Source organism: Petaurus breviceps, unplaced genomic scaffold, assembly GCF_028583685.1.
Source record: "Petaurus breviceps papuanus isolate PSGF00001 unplaced genomic scaffold, PetGlider_PUasm1.0 64, whole genome shotgun sequence".
Lineage (NCBI taxonomy): Eukaryota > Metazoa > Chordata > Mammalia > Diprotodontia > Petauridae > Petaurus > Petaurus breviceps.
Window position 1 is genome coordinate 3,289,976 of NW_027186428.1, and position 21,542 is coordinate 3,311,517.

At 37.1% G+C, this 21,542-nt stretch overlaps 2 protein-coding genes across 2 annotated transcripts in view; one reads left to right on the plus strand and one right to left on the minus strand.

Moving 5' to 3' along the window:
* Nucleotides 1-21,542, plus strand: part of TDRD9 (tudor domain containing 9) — a 239,348-nt gene that overhangs the window by 9,727 nt on the left and 208,079 nt on the right. The window lies entirely within an intron of this gene.
* RD3L (RD3 like) lies at nucleotides 454-1,732 on the minus strand. The gene is made up of 2 exons (XM_069103711.1): nucleotides 1,434-1,732; nucleotides 454-751 (listed from the first exon to the last, which is right to left on the minus strand). The coding sequence occupies exons 1-2, from the start codon at nucleotides 1,730-1,732 to the stop codon at nucleotides 454-456; spliced, it is 597 nt and encodes a 198-aa protein (XP_068959812.1).

Genomic DNA, 21,542 nt, shown 5'->3' on the forward strand with positions numbered 1-21,542 from the left:
GTTGTTATGTTGTTAGTACAATTGATAACTTTAAAGCATGCATTTTATTCTACATATAGTAGCTATTTAAAAAAAATTGTCCTTGTTATCCACAGTTTACAAAGTGTTGGTTACATTGTAAGTACATAAAATTAGTTTGTTTTCTGTAGTTTATGCTAGAGGTATGGTAAAAACACAGGGAAATATTTCAAACATTTACTTTTAGAGAGCCACAATATATGTTTTAGTTAAGTGTTACTGCTAAATGAAAATGTTATATTTTTTTGTACAATAACAAAGGATAGTTATAATTATAGAAAATATAAGAACATCTATAAGAACTGTAAACTTTTTACCTTGTAACAAAGGGAAACATGAAATAATCACATTTTCTCATTTCTAAGTTAGTATATTTCATGTTGTGGATTCAAGTTTCAAATTGTACAAATAAATATTTGAGTGATGATGAGTGACTTAAGTTGATGGATAGTAATATGGAAGATTCCATATTCTCTGTGAGAATGTGGGGAGCATATTTTTTGTGTTTTTATCAATGTAACTTGAAATAGTGGGAATTTCTTCTTTATCTGAATTCTTGGTACTTTCACCTAGAACTCCAAAGTGGACAGAACAATTTGTAGTCTGTGTGTCTTCCAGTTCCTCTTGTTGACTTTGCTTTTCTGCATTGGTTAGAAAATCTCTTAGCACTTGCTTGAAGATGTAGACTATTTCCCATGGCAAAACATCATTTTCTGCTAAAACTTCTCGAAATCTAGAAGAAAAACTTGTAATGAATATGTAGTTTTGAAATACTTAATGTATTTTTAGTTACATTTTTAAAAAATCCACAGAGCACTGGGCAAAGAGATTTTTGTATATTTTAGGATTAATTTTTTTGGAGAAGGATTAGAATCCATTACAGTTTTGTTAGTTTTCACTTATGTTTTGTTGATATGAACTGACTTTACCTTGAAGGGTTTTCTGTACAGAAATGACATGAGTTTATTCTTTCATCCTTATGTGGCCTTTGAAACATTATGCAAAAATTTTAGTGAAAGATTTCTGAAATTAAAGTAGTTATTGCTAGGAAAGTAGTACCATTATCTAAGTGATTGAAATAATTAACATTAAACCATTGTCACTTGTAGGATTATGATTCAAATGAATCCTTTCTAAGCTTGAAATCAATATTAAATAATACAGAACCAGTGATGGTATAGAAACCTTGTGCAAAAGGTGGTATGTTATACAAAAAAGAATAGATCATATTTTCTTTTGGGCTATGCAGAGTCATAAAAATGAATTTTGAATACAGGGACTTTATAGTTGCTATCCTGTTTGATAAATACAGCTAAGGAATCAACATAATTGCTTAAAATTTCTAGTCTTAAGTAGATAAGGAGTTTAATACTAATGTCAGTAAACATCTTAAAAAAGGAATCCTGTATTTGTACCTGCTGAGAATAGTTCCAGTCTGGCAAGGTTGAACTTGTGAGCAGAGAGCTTCAAGCTGTCTTTGTTCAGTTGCTGGGATGGTTGCTTGGGGATTCTGGTAGTTTTTTAGCCAGTTGTAATCCACACCAGTTTTTTTCACTTTTTGTTCATTTTCAATTTCTTGTATTAACCTCTCACGTTCTTTTAGGTGCCATGTAAGTTCCCGAAGCAGAGTCTTTGTTACTACATCTGAGCCTGGATAGTCTGTGGATTTATGGGATTCTCTTTTTGACCATTTCATCCAGCTAAAAAGTGGCATTTTAGAATCTGAAAAAATCACATACATTTGTTAATTGCATAAGAGACTGTAGAATCACTCTATGGCAGACTTGGAAGTGTTTGATATATTTAAAGTAGATTTGTCATGGAGTAATATTTCATTTTAGTAAATTATGAAATCTTCTAATACATAACCAGGTTTTGGCAAACAAGCAAGATAGCTTAAAAACTTGGTAAACATGTATTTTGTTCTCATAAATATGTTGTTATTGCATCCAAGCAGTTTTTCCTACTAGAATTATTCCAGTTTAACAACTTCTAAAATAATTGATAATATTTGCTACCTTGAGTAACCAGCAAATAGGATTTAACATTTAGGAGAAGGTTAAGAATAGTTTTTTTTTGAGCTATGTTTTGTAAAGGAAAAAAAACGAAATCATACCTGTTAAGTTGTTACTGTCCAATGTGTAGTGGTTGTGGTTCAAAAGAGTTTTGCTTGAAGTAGAGATTTTATTCAGTCATATCCTGTTCTCTTGGATGTATTCATTGTTGAAAGATGCAGCCTGTCTTATTTAATTAACCTTTTAAACTGAGTTCTTGATAAATTACTTTGTCTGTTGGGAATATGCTTTTAATTTCTTTGTTGATGAGGCTGCTTTTTAATTCATCTTGTTTGATTAAAAAATACAATTGACTTTATTCTCCATGAGGTCCATTATGATCTCCTTCCTTCTGAATGTAATTTTGTCCATGGAAGCAGTCTGAAACAAGTAGGTACAGATAGAGATGTTTGTTTAAAATTGCTTGGAAATATATTGTTGGTAGTGAGCTGAATAACAGTAGTCTGAAGCAACTACAGATGTGCTCCCAGCTAAAGTTAAGACTGTCGCATGATGTGATGCTTTGCTGTGCATAGCTGTAGGTCACAGTTTAGTGCTGTATTTTTATGCCTGTACAGCTCTAAAAATAACCATGTTGCTTTTATTCTGTAGCTAAACTTTCAGGCCATTTGGAAGCCAGGTCACTTATCTTCTTTAATTGAAGATGGAGAAGTAAATTTGACTTCATTACTAAAACTTGAAAATTAAATGATAGCATTCCCTTGCCAGTGAAATACTGTGAAAACTCATTTTTATTGAGCAGATATAGTCAAGGAATCCTGAGCAGACAGCCATTCATGTGATTTTTAGCAACTTGTGTTCATTTTTTCTAAATGCTAATTATTTTTTGTTTATGTATTTAAACTATTATAAATGTTCATTAACATTTCAAATATTTTCAGATGTAAACTTTGAAATATATTGCATATGCTTTAAATTCTTTTAAAAGTTAAGATGATCCTGGTAAGGCCATTATAATACTTAAGAGTCAGAATATTAAAACTTAAATGCATTGATAAATCATGTCAGAATAAAATATTGAGGGCTAGCATTTTAAACTTTGTCATAGTTATATTTTCTCCTTTCCTTTGAGAATTAAAGGTGTAAAATGCAAGATTTTTCTTTTACATTTCTTATGTTTGCTATTTGCTATAGGGAAGTATATTGTAGGCTGTAAAGGTGACTTTGTGATACTGCTTTGTGGATAAGGTCTTTTCTTTTGAAAGCATTTTTTTCTTTATTACTTTTTTCTTCTACATGTTTAATTGAACTGTGGAACAGCAGGCTTTGTTTAAAGCAGACCTAGATGTCATGTAACATAAAGAATGATGTGTGCGGCCATTACTATAGCTGATATTACTTGTACTTTGGGAAAATTCAGATGTCAGGATTCATTATATTCAGCTGGAAGGCTTTCACATTGCATCATACATGGTACTATGAAAAATGAAAGGAGTTGGGTTTGTAATGACAGAAATGTCCTACCAAATTTTCTGATAAAATTTAAATGATTCTTGCCACCTCTTTCTTTAAACTATCTTGTTGCTGCTATTTTTTCTTGAAAGCGTGTGACTTATATTATATCAGAAGTATAATAGAGTAGAATATTCCTAAAGTGAGTGGCTTGTAGGGAAATATGTATGTGTATGTGCATATTTCCATATGCATATAAACATACATATGTGCATACACAAGTGACACATGTGCATATAACATGCAACAGGTTATGCACACAAACGCACACATGTGCATGTCTATATGCATACTTGTATTTATATGTGCATGTGAGTCCAGACTCCTTAGCTTTAAGGCCCTTCTCAAGTTGAAACATTGCTGGTTGGGATGGAAGTACCAAAGAATAAAATAAATTGGATAATGAGCATGTGAAAAGAATTGAAGGAAGTCTGTAATTCAGTAAAAGAAAATATATGCATATTTGTATTTGTGTGTATATATATGTGTGTGTGTGTGCATGTCTATATTTATATCTCTAAAGAACAGCTAAGAAATATAAACCAATACTGTACCTGAGAATGAAAAACATTAATGAGAATAGCAAGTAGTAACATAGAGTGAAGAGCATTAAATAGATAAAAATAGAGAACAATCTTAGAACATACTAGGTCTTAAAAAGCAACTAACAGATATTCATGAGATGTCATGCAACTGTTTCCAAACAGATTTGGAAAATAGAAGCACAAACCTTAGTGTAATTGGACTTCTAGATTAAAACACTGAAAAAGAAGAAAAGTTAAATATTGTATTTTGAGTAACTGATTTTAGAGAACTTCCAGAGTGATCAAAAACGGACAATAATACAAAAGTAGAAACTGTATAGTCTAGTATGGAGAAATTCTAACTATAACCTTCCAAGGCAAATAATTATTAAATTTCAGAATTTGAGATCTCTAGGGGAAAAAATCCCTAAGAATTGAGGAGGTGGGAGGATGGTGGTTAACTTCAACAGAAATAGGGAGGTTTGGAAGTAGAGCACGTGTGATTTGGGAGGAGAGTGGGCAGGAAGGAAAAGATAATCAGTTTTATTTTGGACATGTAGAGTTTCTGATGCCTATAGGACATGTAGGTGGAGTTATTTACCAGGCAGTTTATGATGGGGTATAAGAGTTGGGGAGAAATTAGGAATTGTTCTATAGACTTGCGAACCCTCGGTGTAGAGAGAAGTGATTGATGAGACCAATAGGGAATTGAATTAGAGGAGAAAACTAAGAGGGCTTTCTTCTTTGTCATGGGGAGCCCATGTTTGTAGGGTGGGAAATGCTGATCTAACAAAGAACAGACAAGAAATAGTGAGACAAGTTAGAGGAAGAACAGGACAGAGCAATGTCACAGAAACAAAGGGAGGAAACAATATTTTCTCACCTCTGCCTCTTAGAATCCCTTGCTTCTTTCAAAGCTAAGCTCAGGTGGTAAGCTCCAACATGAAACCTTTCCTGAACTCTCTTCCCCTTCTCCTGAAGCTAGTGCTCTCTCCCTTTTCTGAAATTAATTTGTATTTGCTTTTGTGTTTACTTATTTGTTTTTGTGTTTTATCTGCCTAGTACAATGTAAGTTGTTTGAGAGGCAGTGCCTATCACAAGGCGATGTATTTAGTTAGCACTTAGTAAATATTTATTGAATTGAATATTCAGGAGAAGAGGTTGGTCAGTAGTGCACAAAATTGTGGAGAAGTTGAGCAGTGTGAAGACTGAGAAAAGTTCAAAGGATTTAGAGTTTAGATCAGGGGTCTGCCTTGTTGCTTTTTAAAATACAATAAAATTTCATTAAAAATTCTCATGGGATGGATGTACAGGCACCGTTGGGCCTGTAGTTTGATGACTTCTGGTTTAGATTATCAGTAATCTTTGAGATGCAGGTTTCAGTCAAGTGATGGTTTCAGAAACCAGATAGCAAAGGGCTCACAAGTGAGGGAGGAGGCTTGACACAGCAAACGAATGTGACATTTTTAGGAGCTGGGCAGAGAAAGGGAAGAGTCATAGAGGATGCTAAATGAAGGTTTTTAGAATGTGTGATACCTGTGCAGTTGGCAATGGAAGAGAAATGAATAGATAAAGAGATAGACGCAAGGGTTCTAGGAATGAGGTAAGCCTTGGTAAAGAGAAATTAATAAATGCATCACACTGAGCATGGTGTATGGAGAACTGGTCTGGGAAGCAAGAAGACTTACGTCTTCAAGTCCTACCTATGACTTGCACAGACTGGTTGTGTGATCCTGGGCAAGCTACTAACTCCTCAGTGCTCTGGGCAACTTTTTAAAACTATGACTTGTCTCTGTATTTAAAAAAACAAACAAATGAACAAATAAAACTCCTATGCAGTGCAAAGAAAATGAGAAGGCACTTAAATGCTTATTGACAGACTGACTGACTAGCAGACCTATATCAATAGAAGGAGTTTCTTCGATTTGTCCTGTAACCTCTTTTCTTTTTGCTCTGTATTATCTCACATGGTGATCTTAGTAGCTTGCATGGGTTCATTTGTCATCCTTATGTGTATGATGATCATATCTGTCTCATATGATTCTCATATCTAGTCTCTCTTTTGAGCCATAGTCCTGCATCACCAGTTGTCTTTTTTTTTTTTAACACCTCAAGCTGGTTGTCTTGTAGGCATCTCAAAATAACAGTGTCCAGAGCTCATTATCTTTCTCCCCAGATTCCTTCTGCTCTTCTGAACTTTCCTATTAACTATTGAGGGCTCCACCATCCTCCCAGATAACCAAGCTTGCAATATTGGTGTCATTCTCAACTCTTCACTTTCACTCAATCCCATGTACCTTATCAGTTAATAAATCTTGTGGTTTCTATCTTCGTATCTTTCCTGTAAGTCTTCATAGGGTAGCTAAGTGGTGCAGTGGATAGAGCTGTGGACATGGAATCAATCAAGGAAGGCCAGGTCCCTATCCCTTACTGGCTGTGTGACCCTGGGCAAGCACTTCTGTTTACCTCAGTTTCCTCAGCTTTAAAATGGGGATAATAACAGCTCTTACTTCAAAGGGTTGTTGTGAGAATCAGATGATATAATATTCTTAAAGTGTTTAGTACAGTGCCTGTCTCATAATAGGTGCTATGAAAATGATTACCTTACCTTCTCTTTTCTCACCATCATGCAGTTTGTTTTCTGGAATATTGCTGCCGGAGCTTTCTAATCTAGTTCATCTTCCTACCTTGCCTCTCCACTCCACACACATCCTGTGTGATGACATTTTAAAGCACTTAAGTGAATCTTTAGTCTAATTGGTGTGGGTATTCACTCAAACAGTAAGGTTCAAAAATAATCTGTATCATTTTATCTTTGGCAGTTTGTGGCTATGTCCTTCTTTAAATCCTTGACTGGGAGTTCTTCTAATAGCCTGGGGGACTTTTCTCTGGATTGCTTGATGTTGCATAGATACTGGTAGAGCATGTGCAATTGGCTGTTTCTTGATATCTTCATAATTGGTCCAACTACTTTTCTGATTGTACATCTCTAGTGATACCTTTACTCTTTCTCCACAATTTTTTTCTTGGTGATTTAGAGCTTATTTTCATATGACTATAGATAGTTTTGATTTCTTTGAAACTGCCTGATCATCATATCCTTTGACTAGTTATCAGTTAGAGAATGACTTGTATTTTTATAAATTTGACTCACTTCTCTATATATTTGAGAAATGAGGCTTTTATCAGATACTTGTTACAGAAGTTCCACCCCCGCCCCCCAGTTTTCTGCTTTTCTTATAATTTTGGTTGCATTGGTTTTGTTTGTGCCCAAACTTTAATTTTATATAATCAGAATTAATTATTTTACATTTTATGATGCTGTCTATATCTTCTTTGTTCCTGAATTCCCTTATCCATAAATCTGACAGATAAAACTATTACATGCTCTCTTAATTTGCTTATGATATCACCCTTTAGGTATAAATAGTGTACTCAAATTGATCTTATCTTGGTATATGATATGAGATGTTGGTCTATACATAGTTTCTGCTGTACTGTTTTCCCAGCAGTTTTTGTCAGATAATGAGTTTTTGTTCCAAAAGCTTGGAACTTTGGGTTTACCATATACTAATAAATTATGGTCATTTACCATAAGGCAGTTTGTACATAATCTGTTCCACTGATCTACCACTTTATTTCTTAGGTAGTACCAGATTGTTTTGATAATTACTGCTCTATAATACAGTTTGAGGTCTGGTATGACTAGACTTTTCCTTTACTTTTGAATCCCTTGCCCCTTGTCCTCTTTACCCTCATACCTTCCCAAGCCCCAATCCTAGAATACTTTCTTGAGTGCTTCCTATTTAGGAGAAAAACTCTCTGTATGTGTGGTTAACATGGGAAAGGATTTAGCCAGCATGTAACACTTCTGTAGACACAAGAGAATACTCCCATCATCTGAATTTTCTATTGCTTTCTGCTGAATGTTCATGTGATGAATGGAACCACATAAATGGGTTCACTACAGATTTCTGTTATGTAATATCAGGATTGCATGGCCATCCATTTTTTCTTCCCTGCATGACTCTCTTATTGCCATGGAATCTTTTGTAAACCTTCTCTTCTCTCAAGTCTCTTCACTATCCTCTTGTTCCTTCCTCTTAGCATATTAAATTCTCATAATTTATTGAAAAGAATAATGACCATCCATCTTGAATTTCCTCTTCAAATTCTATACTGTACTTTTAAGTTACCTCAGTACCACCTTCCACTTTGTCCTTCTGTAATGCCAAGCAAAGGCAACTTCCCATGGTTCAAAATACCAGCATAGGTGCTCTCCTTTTTATTCAGTGAAAAATTAAGAACAGAGAAAATCAAAATGTAGCATAATTCAAAATACAGCATTCACCAAGTATAATTCAATAATCTCCAAGTACTACTCCACCGCTGGACATTATAATTCATTTAGTCAATCCCAAAGACCCTCTTCTAAGTACTACTCCACCCCTAGGCAGTACATTCATTTAGTCAACCACAAAGCCCCTCTTCTCAAATGGAGATTAGTTTCTAGTCATAAGTAAAGTACATTCATTTGGTCAATCACAGAGCACAAAAAAGTCAAAAGTTCCCCACCCTTGGATCACAATTGAATCTACCCCAGAGTTACAACAAGCTTAATCACAGCATTTAATACCCAAAGAGAGGTCTTTTCTTCATCTTGACACGAGGCAAGTTCTCAGCAATCTTTGTTCCTGGGGAGACAAAGCTTAGCAAGACCACAAGATACATTGCCAGTGTCTTCATTAATTCATTTTCTGTCTGCAGAACAGTCCTAGGACCCCTGAAAATATTAGCAAAACCCTCTTCCAGGATTTATGTAAACAAACAACAAGAAAATCCTTCTTCAGGGCTTCTGAACCAATAGCAAGGTTCCAGGACCTCTGCAACAACAGCACTGTCCTTCACCAGTGGGGAGAATTCACTCTCTTGTCTGCAGAACAGTCTCAGGAGCTCTGAACCAACAGCAAGGTTCCAGGACCTCTGCAACAACAGGACTGTCTTTCACCAGTGGACAAATCTGGCAAAACAACATCAAAACAGACAAAGTACCAGCATAACAACCATGTCTCCTCAGTCCTTGGCAGCTCTGGGTGGTAGCTCTCAAAAGTCCTGGGCAATTCAAACTGGCCCTCAGCAATCCTCTCCGTCTTTCTCTGCCTCCAAGATGCTGCTTCCAAAAAGTTCTACTGCCTCTGTCTTTGCTTTTGTCTCTCTAAATTTACGTCACCAGCTCCTCCCAGTTCAGCACTCTCTTTTCATATCAACAAGTCCACCCCACAAGTGGGATTAACAAGCTCTGGGTTTTAACACAATCAATCCAAAAACCAAGCCAATACAGGGGGATCTTTAAATTCTATTACTGTTACACCTCCTTTATTTAAATCTTGGAGAAAGAAACCTTTCTCTTGTCAAACTAACACTTCTATTTGTACCTTTGATACCATCCTTATCCTTTCTCCTTTGGCAGCTTGCCCTTTTAGTCCTTTACCTCTAATTTTAAGTCTGCCATATCCACTTAGTCCTTCTGTACAGTTTATAAACTCTATGATCTGCCCTGATCTACTTAAAAATAAAACCCCCAAATCCTTCATTTGATGTTACTGTCCTTTCAAGAAAATCATCCACTTCTACTTTTGTTAACATTATTTTTTCTTGAACCATTTCTGGCCTTCTAGTTGACCCTTCTTTTTCCACACTCTTCCACTCTCTCCATCCCTTCTTTCACATAGCTGCCAAATTGATGTTCCTAAAGCAAATGTAACTATTCTGCTCAAGAAGCCCCAATGGCTACTTCATGTCTCTTGAATTAAAATATAAACTTCTCTTTTTTGACATTAAAATCCTTCACATCCTAACTCCTGTTTACCTTTCCAGAATTACTGCAAATTATTCTCTTCCATATGTTATATGTTATAGCCAAACTGACGTTTCTATTCCATATATCTTCCAAATTCTGTCTCTCATGTCAGAAATTCACTTCTTCTTTACCTCTACTTTACCTCTTATGACTGTCTAGCTTCCTTTAAAGCCTACCTCAATTACTGTCGCCTATAGGAAGCTTATCCTCATTTCCTTCTCCACCTGGTTGCTAATTTTGCAACTCACTTCCATGTCCAGAAATTACATTTTATCTCTTCTATATTCATTTTGTGTTTACTTCTTTAAAAATAACTAATATTTTTTTCAATCAGCAAAAGTTTACCTTCTGGTCCTTCCATCCACAATTGAAAAAGAAAAGCAAAACTCCTGTTAGGAACATATATAGCAAAGCAAAACATTTTTCAATGGCTATGTTAAAAAAAGAAATCTTATTCTTTACTCTGAGTCACCTCTCAGGAGTGTTGGTAGCATGTTTCATCATTAGCCCTCTAGATTGTGATGGATCATTTATGTTGATCAGATTTTTCCAAGTCTTTCAAGTTATCTCAACAATATTGTCGTGTTTAAATTGTTCTTCCTTCTCATTTCATTCAGCATCAGTTCACACAAGTTTTCCCAGATTTCTCTGAAACCATCACCTTCAACATTTCTTACATTATAGTAGTTGTATTTCATGAAATTTACATAAATGTCACAGATGGAATTTAACAGAAAGGTAAATGTAGGCAAATCTCTGAACAAGATAACATATTAATGGGGGCATGCCACCTGTCAATAGTAGGGGTCAGTGGCTTGCCTCCATTTATGCCAAAGACCTGAAGCAAGAGGATAGTTTCTCTTACATAGGTTTTGGGGAGTATAGAATAAAGAACACAACAGAGTAGGTTATATCATGGAATTAAGGGCAACATGATTGCTTACAGAGCTGAAGAGCAGGAAACAATATGATTGGTTGGAAGTTTGGTACTGGGGGCTATATAGCAGTGATCTCTTTCTTCACATACATTCTCCAAGGTTAGCAAAATTCCTTGAGGCAAGAAGATCTGAATTTTTAAACTTAATCCATTACAGGCTAGCTGAACTCTGCAGTAAGTTCAGAGTCAAAGAACAAAGACTTAAGAAGTTACAGGACAAAATCAATTAATTGAAAGAGGATCAATAAGAAAAAGTTACAGGATCAAAGTCAATCTTAATCTTCTCAGTGCTATCATTTATTCATCCTTTCTCCAAATGATGGGCACCCTCTTAATTTCCAATTCTTTGTTACTAAAAAAGAGCTATAAATATTTTTGCATATAAATTATTTAGAGTGGTTTGCTTAGAATTAATTTTGTTTTTCCCCTCTGCCCCTGTCCCCCTTCCTCCTCTTTTATCCCCTTTCCTTCATATTTCCCTCTTGTAAGGATTTGTTTTGGTTTTATCTAAAAAGATTTGGTATGTTTTTTGCTTTTTTTTTTGAGGGGGGGAGGCAGGGCAATTGGGGTTAAGTGCCTTGCCCAAGGTCACATAGCTAGTAAATGTCTGAGGCCACATTTGAACTCAGGTCCTCCAGACTTCAGGACTGGTGCTCTATTCACTGCGCCACCTAGCTGCCCCCAGAACTTATATTTTTATGAAAGAAAAAATTCAATCTGAATTTAAAATAAAAAAATTAATTTTTAAATTAATTAAAAAATTTAATTTTTGTTTTTCATCATTAGTTTTTATAAGATTTTGAGTTCTAAGTTTCCCTGTCCCTCCACTTTACCCTCCCTAAGATGGCATGCAATCTGATATAGACTATTCATATATGATCATATTAAGCATATTTCCACATTAGTCTTGTGAAAAAAGACTCAGAACAGAGAGGGTGGAGCCAAGATGTTGGCATAAAGGCAGGGACTCAACTGAGCTCTCCTCCAAATACCTTTAAAAAATGACCAAACAAATTCTAGAGCAGCAGAAACCACAAAAAGACAGAGTGAAACAAATTTCCAGCCGAGAACAACCTGAAAGGTCAACAGGAAAGGTCTGTTACACCAGACTAAGAGGAATGCAACCCAGTGCCAATCCCAGCAAAGCTGGAGCAGACCTTGGGGGATTGAATCACTGGCAGCGTGGTGGTTTCCAGACTTCTTAGCCCACAGATGTTAAAGACAGTTTAGAAGGTCAGCAGTAGGAGTCTGTTGGTCCTGGGTATGAGAGCACAGTCCAGCACAGACCATGGCAGCACAACCCTGATCCTAACAAACCAGGGGCAGATCTTGAGAGTGACTGAATTGGCAGTGGCAACTTCTGGAGCTCTTGGCCCATAGGAAGTAGGGGTATTGCACAACTGGTCAGGAGATTACAGGGGTTCTCTTTGCTAGCACTGAGGTAGGACTCTATTGCTTTTCCCATACTTGGATTTGGGTGGCAGTCCTGGTGTGAAGAGGAGCACCAGCATAGCAGAGCTTGTGGGAGCAGTGGAGAGGGGACCTTCCTCACAGTTCCAGGGCAGAAAAGAATGTTTGTGGTCATTTCAGACCAGAGCAGAGGTCAGGAGAGGAGTAAATACCTTTCCTTAGACCAGTTCTTGGAAGAACTGAAAACTTATAGGTCCCTAGAAGTATCTATGAAACAGATGTACAAAACCCCTGAAGCTTGGCCAGTTTACCCATTTACCCTCCACACTGGAAGCAGAGCCCTACCTTAACAAAGAGTTAAAAAGTCAAGTAATAGGCTGTGAAAATGAACAATGGAAAAAAAAATCCTCAGATTATATAAATTTACTTTGGTGATGAGGAAGATCAAAACACACACTCAGAACAAAACAGCAAACTCCAAACTCTTATATCCAGAGTCTCCAAGAAAAATAAGAATTGATCTCAGGCCATGGAAGAGCTCCAAAAGGATTTTGAAAATCAAGTAAGAGAAATATGAATATGTGAATGTTTGTTCATTTTCCCAGTCTTTTTCTTGACTCTTAACTCTTTGTTAAAGTAGGGCTCTACTTCCAAGGGTAGAGGGTGCACTGTCCCAAGTTTCAGGGGTTTTGTGCATCTGTTTTCAGGGATACTTCTAGGGACCTGTAAATTTTAAGTTTTTCAAAGGTGGTATAATCTAAAGTATGATCTGGCCTGTGCTGTTGTCTATGAGTGACCAAGCATTCTTTTCTGCCCTGCTACTGTGATAAGTGTCTCTGCTCCACTGCAGCTTCAAGCTCTAGTGTGCTAGTACTCATCCTCACCCTGGCATTGCCACCTGAGACTGCCCAGATCTGAAATGGGCAGAGCAGCAGAATCTGTCTCAGTGCTACCAAAGAGACCCTTGTGACCCACTTACCATCTATGGGCCAAGAGGTCCAGAAATAGCTGTTGTTGCTGTTAATTCAGTCACTCCCAAGATCTGTTCCTGGTTTGGTGGGGCCTGGTCTATGGTGGTGTAGCCTGCACTGAACTATGCTCAGTTTACCTAAGTGTGACAGACCTTTCCTGCTGATCTTAGAGTTGTGTTCAGCCAGAAAATTATTTCACCCTGTCCTTTTGGGGCTTCTGCTACCTTAGAAATTGTTTTATGGAATTATTTAAAGGTGTTCAGAGAGGTTTGGGGGAGAATTCAGGTGAGTGATTACCTTTCCTTCACCATCTTGACTCCCCCCCCCCAACATTTTTTCTATAGTGAAAAAGTACTAGCTTTGTTTTCATTTTAGTATGTCCCATAGGAGGTGAATGGTAGATTATATTTTAACTTTGTTTTCTGGTTCTAAGAGATCTTCATTTCCAATTCTTGGTTACCATGGAAAGAACTGTTGTAGATATTTTTCCTCTTAAAAAAAAGGAAAAACTCTTAGATATAATTTTAGTAGTGGTATTGCTTGGTCACAGGGTGTGCAGAGTTTAATAGATTTTTTTTAGTATAAATATATATATATATATATGTATATACATATATTTTAAACATTTGATTTTAAAACTTTGAATTCCAGATTCATTCCCTTCCTCCCTTGTCACCCACCCTTACTGGGAAGATAAACAGTTCAGTATAGGTTGTACATGTGTAGCTAATGCGAAACATTAACATAGTAGATATATTGTAAAAGACTGACTATATTTCCCTCCCTACTATTTCACCTCCCACTTGTTCTATTCTCTTTGATCCCATACCTTTTCCAAAGTGGGTGCTTCCAATTTCCCTCCCCCCCAGCCTAACCTCCCTTCCATAATCCCCCCTCTCATCCCCTGCCCCCCTACTCTCCTGGAGGGTGAGATACCCTATTTAGTGTGTATTTCATTCCCTCCCCAAGCCAAATTCAGTGAGAATAAGGTTGACCCATTCCTTTTTGCCTCCCTATTCTTCCCCTCCATTGTAGCCATTTTCCCTTGCCTCTTCTATATGAGATAGTTTACCCCATTCTGTCTCTCCCATCTCCTCTCATTATCTTCCTCTCTCACCTCTTAATTTCACCTTTTAAGTATCATCCTTTCCTATTAAATTGGTCCTGTGCCCTCTGCCTGTGTATACCTGTAAACATATATACACACATTCATATATGTATTCATAATGCCCACATACCCTCCTATATAGACATATATATATAGACATATATATATATATATATAAAATATTTCTATTCCTTTCAACTATTTTCATACTGAGAAAAGTTTCATCAGTTACAATTATTGTTTTTCCATGTAGGAATGTTAATAGTTCAACTTTGATAAGTTCCTTATGATTTCTTTTCCCTGTTTACTTTCTCATGCTTCTCTTGCTTCTTGTATCTGAATGTCAAATTTTCTATTCAACTCTGTTTTTTTCAGCAAGAATGCCTGAAAGTCCTCTATTCCACTGAATGACCATATTTTCCCCTGAAACATGATACCTAGTTTTTCTGGGTAGGTGATTCTTGGATTTAATCCCAGCTCCTTTGACTTCTGGAATATCACATTCCAAGCCCTTCGATCCCTCAGTGTAGAAGCTGCCAGATCCTGTGTTATGCTGATTGTATTTCCACAATATTCAAATTGTTTCTTCCTGGCTGCTTCTAATATTCTCTCCTTTATCTGGGAATTTCGGAACCTGGCTATAATATTCCTAGCAATTTTCTTTTTAGGATCTTTTTCAGGAGGTGATTGGTGGATTCTTTCAACCTCTATTTTGCACTCTGGTTCTAAAACATCAGGGAAGTTTTCCTTGAGGATTTCTTGGAGGATGATTTCTAGGTTCTTTCTTTGATCGTGGCTTTCAGGTAGTCCAATAATTTTTAAATTATCTCTCCTGGATCTATTTTCCAGGTCAGTGGTTTTTCCCATGAGATATTTCACATTGCCTTCTATTCTTTCATTTGTTTGGATCTGTTTCACAGCATCTTGATTTCTCATAAAGTCATTAGCTTCCATTTGCTCCAATCTAATTCTGAAGGAATGATTCTCCTCAGTGAGTTTTGAGATTCTTTTTCCATATGGCAAATTTGGCTTTTTAAGACTTCTCCTCATTGCCTTTTTGAGCTTCTTTTGCCATTTGAATTAGTCTGTTTTTTAAGGTGTGATTTTCCTCAGTCAGGTTGTTGGCTCTCATTTTGTAATTTTCTTGCATCATTCTGATTTCTTTTCCCAATTTTTCCTCCACTTCTCTTATTTGCTTCTTAAGGTCCTCTATGGCCTGTAACCAGCTCATATTTTCCTTTGAAGCTTTTGGTGCAGGAGTTCTGACTTCACTGCCTTCTTCCTGTTCCATGCTTTGCTACTTTATGTCCCCAAAATGGGAGTCTAATGTTGGGAGTCTTCTGTTTGCTTTGTTTCCTTTGCCTAGTCATGTTGCCACTCAATTACTTGACTTTTGGGCATTTTGCCACATTAGGAGTCTGCTACCCAACAGGGGAACTTTCGTCCCCAATGCTGGGGTTTTCTCAGCTGCCAGAGGTATTAGTTGGGTACCTTCTCTGAAGCCTCCACATGCTCTGGCAAACTGGACACACACCTCAAGACCTCCACCCTAAACTGCAGTCTAGATCCAAGCAGGTTAAAGCAAGAGCGATTACCCCTCAGACTGGTCGCTTGGTCCCACTACAGTCTGCCGGCCAGGAGCTGAAGCTGCCTCATGGCAGGGGCTGTGCCGCAGCCCTCAGCAGCTTCTCACCCTGGGAGCAGAAGCCGACATACTCCAAACTACTGGGTCCCAAAGTCCACTGTATACTGACCTCTCACTTTGTTCTTAGCATCTATGTTTCGATAATTCTGGACCACCACAGCTGCTGGTGATCTGGAGTCCCTCCAGTGGGCAGCTGTTCAGGCTAGCCCTGGGGCTAAAAGCTCAGCATGGGGCTGGGCTGGGCTCCCAGAGCACTGTACTGGCCGATTCCTGCCAGCCTGCCAGGCTGTCCTCTGTGGGAGGTTAGCTTCTCTGTGTCATTTTGTGCATTCTGTAGGTCCAAAGTTTGTTCAGAGTCCCCTTTTACGTGAATTGGGGAAGGTGGAAGCCAGAGTTGCGGGGACCTGCTTCTACTCCACCATCTTGACTCTTCCCCCTTTTTATCAATAGATTTTAGGGCATAGTTAAAAATTGCTTTCCAGAATGTCTGAACCAAGTCACAGTTTCACCAAGATTATATTAATGTCCCTGTTTAACCAAACCCTCCTTTAGCATTTTCCATTTTTGTCAGTTTGTCAAGTTGATGGGTCTGAGAGTGAAACCTCAGAGTTGTATTAATTTGCATTTCTCAAATTAATAGTGGTTTAAAGCATTTTCCAAATGGCTTTTAATAATTTAGATTTTTTCCTTTGAAAACTGCCTGTTCATATTACTTGACCATTTATTTGTTGGGGAATGGCTCTTATTCTTAAAAAGTTTGATTCAATTCCCAGTATATCTTAAAAGTAAGACCTTTATCAGAGAAACTTGCTCCTAAAATCTTCCCCTCTACATTTCCTGCTTCTCTCATAATTTTAACTTCATTGATTTTGGTTATGCAAAACCTTTTTAATTTCATGAAATGAAAATTGACCATTTTACCTTCTCTCTACCACTTACTTGGTCATGCACTCTTCTCTCCATAGATATGACTGATAATTTCCTCCATGTCTAATTTGTTTATTATGTCACCATTTATGTCTAAATCATGTGCCCAGTTGGAAATTGTCTTGCTACATCTTGCAAGATGGCAAGATTTTGGTCTATACCTAGGTTTAATCAGTCTGCTTTCTACTTTTCCCAGAAGTTTTTGTTAAATAGTGCGTTCTTATTATCTCATTATTGGGATCTTAGGCTTCACCAAATATTAGACAGTTTTGCTCATTTGTTTCTTCACATTGTATACCTAGTTTTTTCCGCTGATCAAGCTATCATTTTTTAACCAGTATCAATTGTTTTGATAATTACAGTATTGTGGTAGATTTTGAGATCTGGTATGTCTTGCTGTACCTTGCTTGCCCCTTTCCCACTTTTTTTCATCAGTTCTCTTGATATTAGTGAGCTTTTGTTCATCTTGATGAATGTTATCCATTTTTATAGCTATAATTTTTTCTAGCTCTTTGGTAATTTGATTTGTATGATACTGAGTAACCAGGTAAGTTCCCAAGTATTTTATACTATTTTTAGTTATGTTAAGTGAGCTTTCTTTTTCTACCTCTGCCTGATAGATTTTAATGGTGTTATACTGAAATTATGTATGGGTTCATTTTGTATCCTTCCAAATTTGCTGAAGTGTGGTTAATAGTTTGAGTTAGGTTTTCACTTGACTTTCTCAGGTTCTCTAAGTAAACCATCATATCCTCTGCAAAAAATAATAGTTTTGTTTTCTCCTTTGCTATGTTTCTTTCTATTATTTTTTTAAACAGGAACAAATGAAGTATCATGTTAATAGCTTCAATTTATATAATGTTTTGTTGTTTTGTTTATCATTATGGTTAATTACGTTTATAGATTTCCTAGTGTTTAATCAGTTCTACTTTCCTCATATCCAGCCTGGTTGTAGTGTGTGTATACACTTTGTGTTATGATATGGTGGTCTCCTTGCTAATATTAAAAAAAATTTGCTTCAATATTCATTAGAGGTTGTAATGCCAAGCAAAAGTAATTTCCGGGTTCTGATTTTGAGCATAGTAACATTTCATATATTCAGTAACAAATTAAGGCAGAACATTCACAGAAAGGAGAAAATTAAAATACAGGGTAACTTTTAATTTAACATCAATTAAACTAATTAAAATTAAATTAATTAATTAAAACATTAATTAAAGTACAGGGTAACTTTTAAATTATCATTTAGTAAGTCCTCATTTTGATCAAAAAGTACAAAAGTCAAAGTATTCCACCCCTGGATAGTCTGAAGTGGAGATTAGTTTCCAGTCATAAACAAAATACATTCATTTGGTCAGTTACAGAGCACAAAGACCATCCACCCCCTAGGTCACAGCTAGGCTACAATATCAGCACAGCATTCAATACCCAAGGAGAAGTCTTTTCTTCATCTTGGCCCAAGACAAGTTCTCAGTAGTTTCTGTTTCTGGGAAGATAAAGTTTAATGAAGATGCCATAACATTTATGCACTTTGCTGGCATCCTCTTCAATTCACCTTCTGCCTGTGAAATCAACCTAGGCCCCACAAGGTCTGAGGCCTCTATCAACAAATGACTCTTGACAAAGTGACATCAAAACAGACAGATAAAATACCGGCACCATAGTCATGCCTCCTCACTTCTTGGCAGCTCTGGGTGGCAGTTCTCAAAAGTCCTTGCCAGCTCCAACTGGCCCTCAGCAGTCCATTGGCTTCGGCTGGCAGTTCTCTCTCTCAGCAGCTTTGGCCCCTGGCAATTCTCTCTCTCCCCTCTCTTTCCTCGCCCTCTTCTTCCAAGATCCTGCTCCCAAAAGTTCTTCTAGACTCTTTCTTCTTGGGCCTCTGTGATAGTAATGGAATATAAAGATTCCCCTGTATTGGCTTGGTTTTCAAATTGATTGTGTTAAAACCCAGAGCTTGTTAATCCCACCTGTGGGATGGACTTGTTAATGTGAAAAGAAAGTCCTGAACTGGGAGGAGCTGGTGACGTAGATTTGGAGAGACAAGAGAGAGGCAGAAGAACTTTTTGGAAGCAGCACCTCGTGGAGGCAGAGAGACTGAGAGAATTGCTGGGGGCCACTTTGAATCGCCCTGGACTTTTGAGACCTGGCCCCTGAGCTGCCAAGGACTGAGGAGACATGGCTGTTTTGCTGGTACTTTATCTGTCTGTTTTGATGTTGTTTTGCCAGATTTGTCCACTGGTGAAAGACAGTCCTTTTGTTGAAGAAGTCCTGGAACCTGGCTGCTGGCTAAGAGATCCTGAGACTGTCCTGCAGACAGAGAGTGAATACTGTCCACTGGTGAAGGACAGTGCTGTTGTTGCAGGGGTCTGGAGACTGTCCTGCAGACAGAGTGAATACTGTCCACTGGTGAAGGACAGTGCTGTTGTTGCAGGGGTCTGGAGACTGTCCTGCAGACAGAGTGAGTACTGTCCACTGGTGAAGGACAGTGCTGTTGTTGCAGGGGTCTGGGAACCTTTCTGTTGGTTCAGAAGCCCTGAAGAAGGATTTTCTTGTTGTATGTTTACAGAAATCCTGGGAGAGGGTTTTGCTAATGTTTTCAGGGGTCCTAGGACTGTTCTGCAGACAGAGGATGAATTAATGAAGGGACTGGCAATGTATCTTGTGGCCTTGCTAAGCCTTGTCTCCCCAGGAACAAAGATTGCTGAGAACTTGACAAGTTCTTTATATTCCATTACTATCACAGCCTCTCTCTCCATCCTCGGCACCAGCTCCTCCCAGTTGAGCCCCTCCCTTCTTGTCATGTCAACAATTCCATCCCATTGTGGGGTTCACATTCCATTACCATTACAGAGGTAGTAATATATGATCTTCTGTCTTTATATTTCCTTGGTTTACTTATCAAGACCATATGTGTACCATAGAAGAATTTAATAAGACCCCATTTTAGAATTTATTGTTCTTTAAATGTTTGGTAGAACAAGCATTTAGTAAGTACCTGCTTTGTGACAGAACACAAAACACACAAACGCTATGCTTTACAAATATTAACTCAATTAATTGTTATAGTGGTATTAGGAGGCAGGTGTTATTCTTTTTTTTTTTTTTCTTTTTTAGCAATTGGGGTTAAGTAACTTGTTCAAGGTTACATGGCCAGGTGTTTCTGGGTGGATGCTAAGTGTCTGAGCCCAGATTTGATCCCCAGGTCATCCCGACACGGTGCTCTTACTCGGTGTGCTACCTGGCCGCCCCGGCAGGTGTTGTTCTTTTCCCCATTTTACAATTGAGCAAACAGAGGCAGGCAGGTTAAGTTATTTTACCAGGATCACACAGCTAATAAGCGTTTGAGGTTAGAGTTGAACTCTGGTCTTCCTTAGTCCAGACCCATTGCTGTATCAGCTAGTTGCCTCTTGTTTTCATGGATCCTGACAGTTTACTATCTATGTCTTCTTGTAATTCACTTCATTTTTCCCTTTATGAATTTAGACACTATAGTATTTGGAACATATTGTTTTAATATTGATATTGGTTGTTAACGATTGCCTTCAGTATAATTTCTTTTGTTTCTGTATTTATGTTTTGGATGTTTGGTTTTGTTTTGTCTGATAGCTCGATTGTAGCTTCTGCATTTTTGGATTTATGCAATGTGTAGCATTCCCTCACCCCCTCTTATTTTAAGTCTATGTATATATTTGATTTTTAGATTTGTTTCTTTTTAGCAGCAGATGCTAGGGTATTGTTTTCTTTTCCAATATGTCTTTTTCATTTTTATTGGATTTTTAAACCCATTTACATTGGAAGTTGAAGAATAGATTTCTGTTTTCCTCCATTTGTCTCTAATATTACTTCATTTTCCTGAATTGGAAATTTTTTTGTTTCTTTTCCTTTTTTTAATGAATATTTTCTCTTTTCAGTTATTTTTTATTTAAGCTTACTTGAAGGAAGACAGTTCTCATGGGATAGCTTCTTTCTTTCACTCTCATTTCCTTTCTCTTTACTGTTTTTATGTAACTTACTGAATGCTTTTTATTTTCATTTCACTGATTTTTGTATTTTTTTCTCTTCTCAGTTAAATAAAATCTCCCTTTGCCGTCTTCTCCCCTTAAGCTTATGTTCTTTTAAAAAATTTTCTTCTCATTTTGCTAAAAAGGATTTCTTTGTTTTATTAATTTCTTCTCTTTCTATTCTAAACTTTTATTCTTTGATTCATGGTTTTTGTACTAATTTGCAACTTTTTAAAGTTTCTTTGTATTTCTCATGGAATTGAGATTCTAAAGTACCAATTTGTTTTCCCTCTTCTAAGGAATTTCTATGTTATTAGGGTCAGGTAGGTGATGTAGTAGATAAAGCATCTGGGGCCTGGAGTCAGGGAGACTTGGGTTCAAATCCATCATCAGACTTTACTAGCTCTGTGACCTTGGCAAGTCACTTAACCTCTTTCAACAAAAGTTAAATATAACTGGCCTGTAAAATAGAGATGATAATAATAGCAGCTGCCTCCCAGAGTTGTTGTCAGAATCAAATGTTATAGTAATTGTAAAGTACTAAGCACAGTGCCTGGCACATAGTATTAGATGAATATAACTTATTATTTCTTTACAGATCTTGCCCTTCTTTC

Bases quoted from the DNA above. Each gene is read 5' to 3' on its own strand.
- RD3L (XM_069103711.1), bottom strand. From the start codon at position 1,732: ATGCCACTTTTTAGCTGGATGAAATGGTCAAAAAGAGAATCCCATAAA. The intron at 752-1,433 runs GTACAAATACAG...TTTTTCTTCTAG, and splicing joins ACTGGAACTATTCTCAGCAG to ATTTCGAGAAGTTTTAGCAG.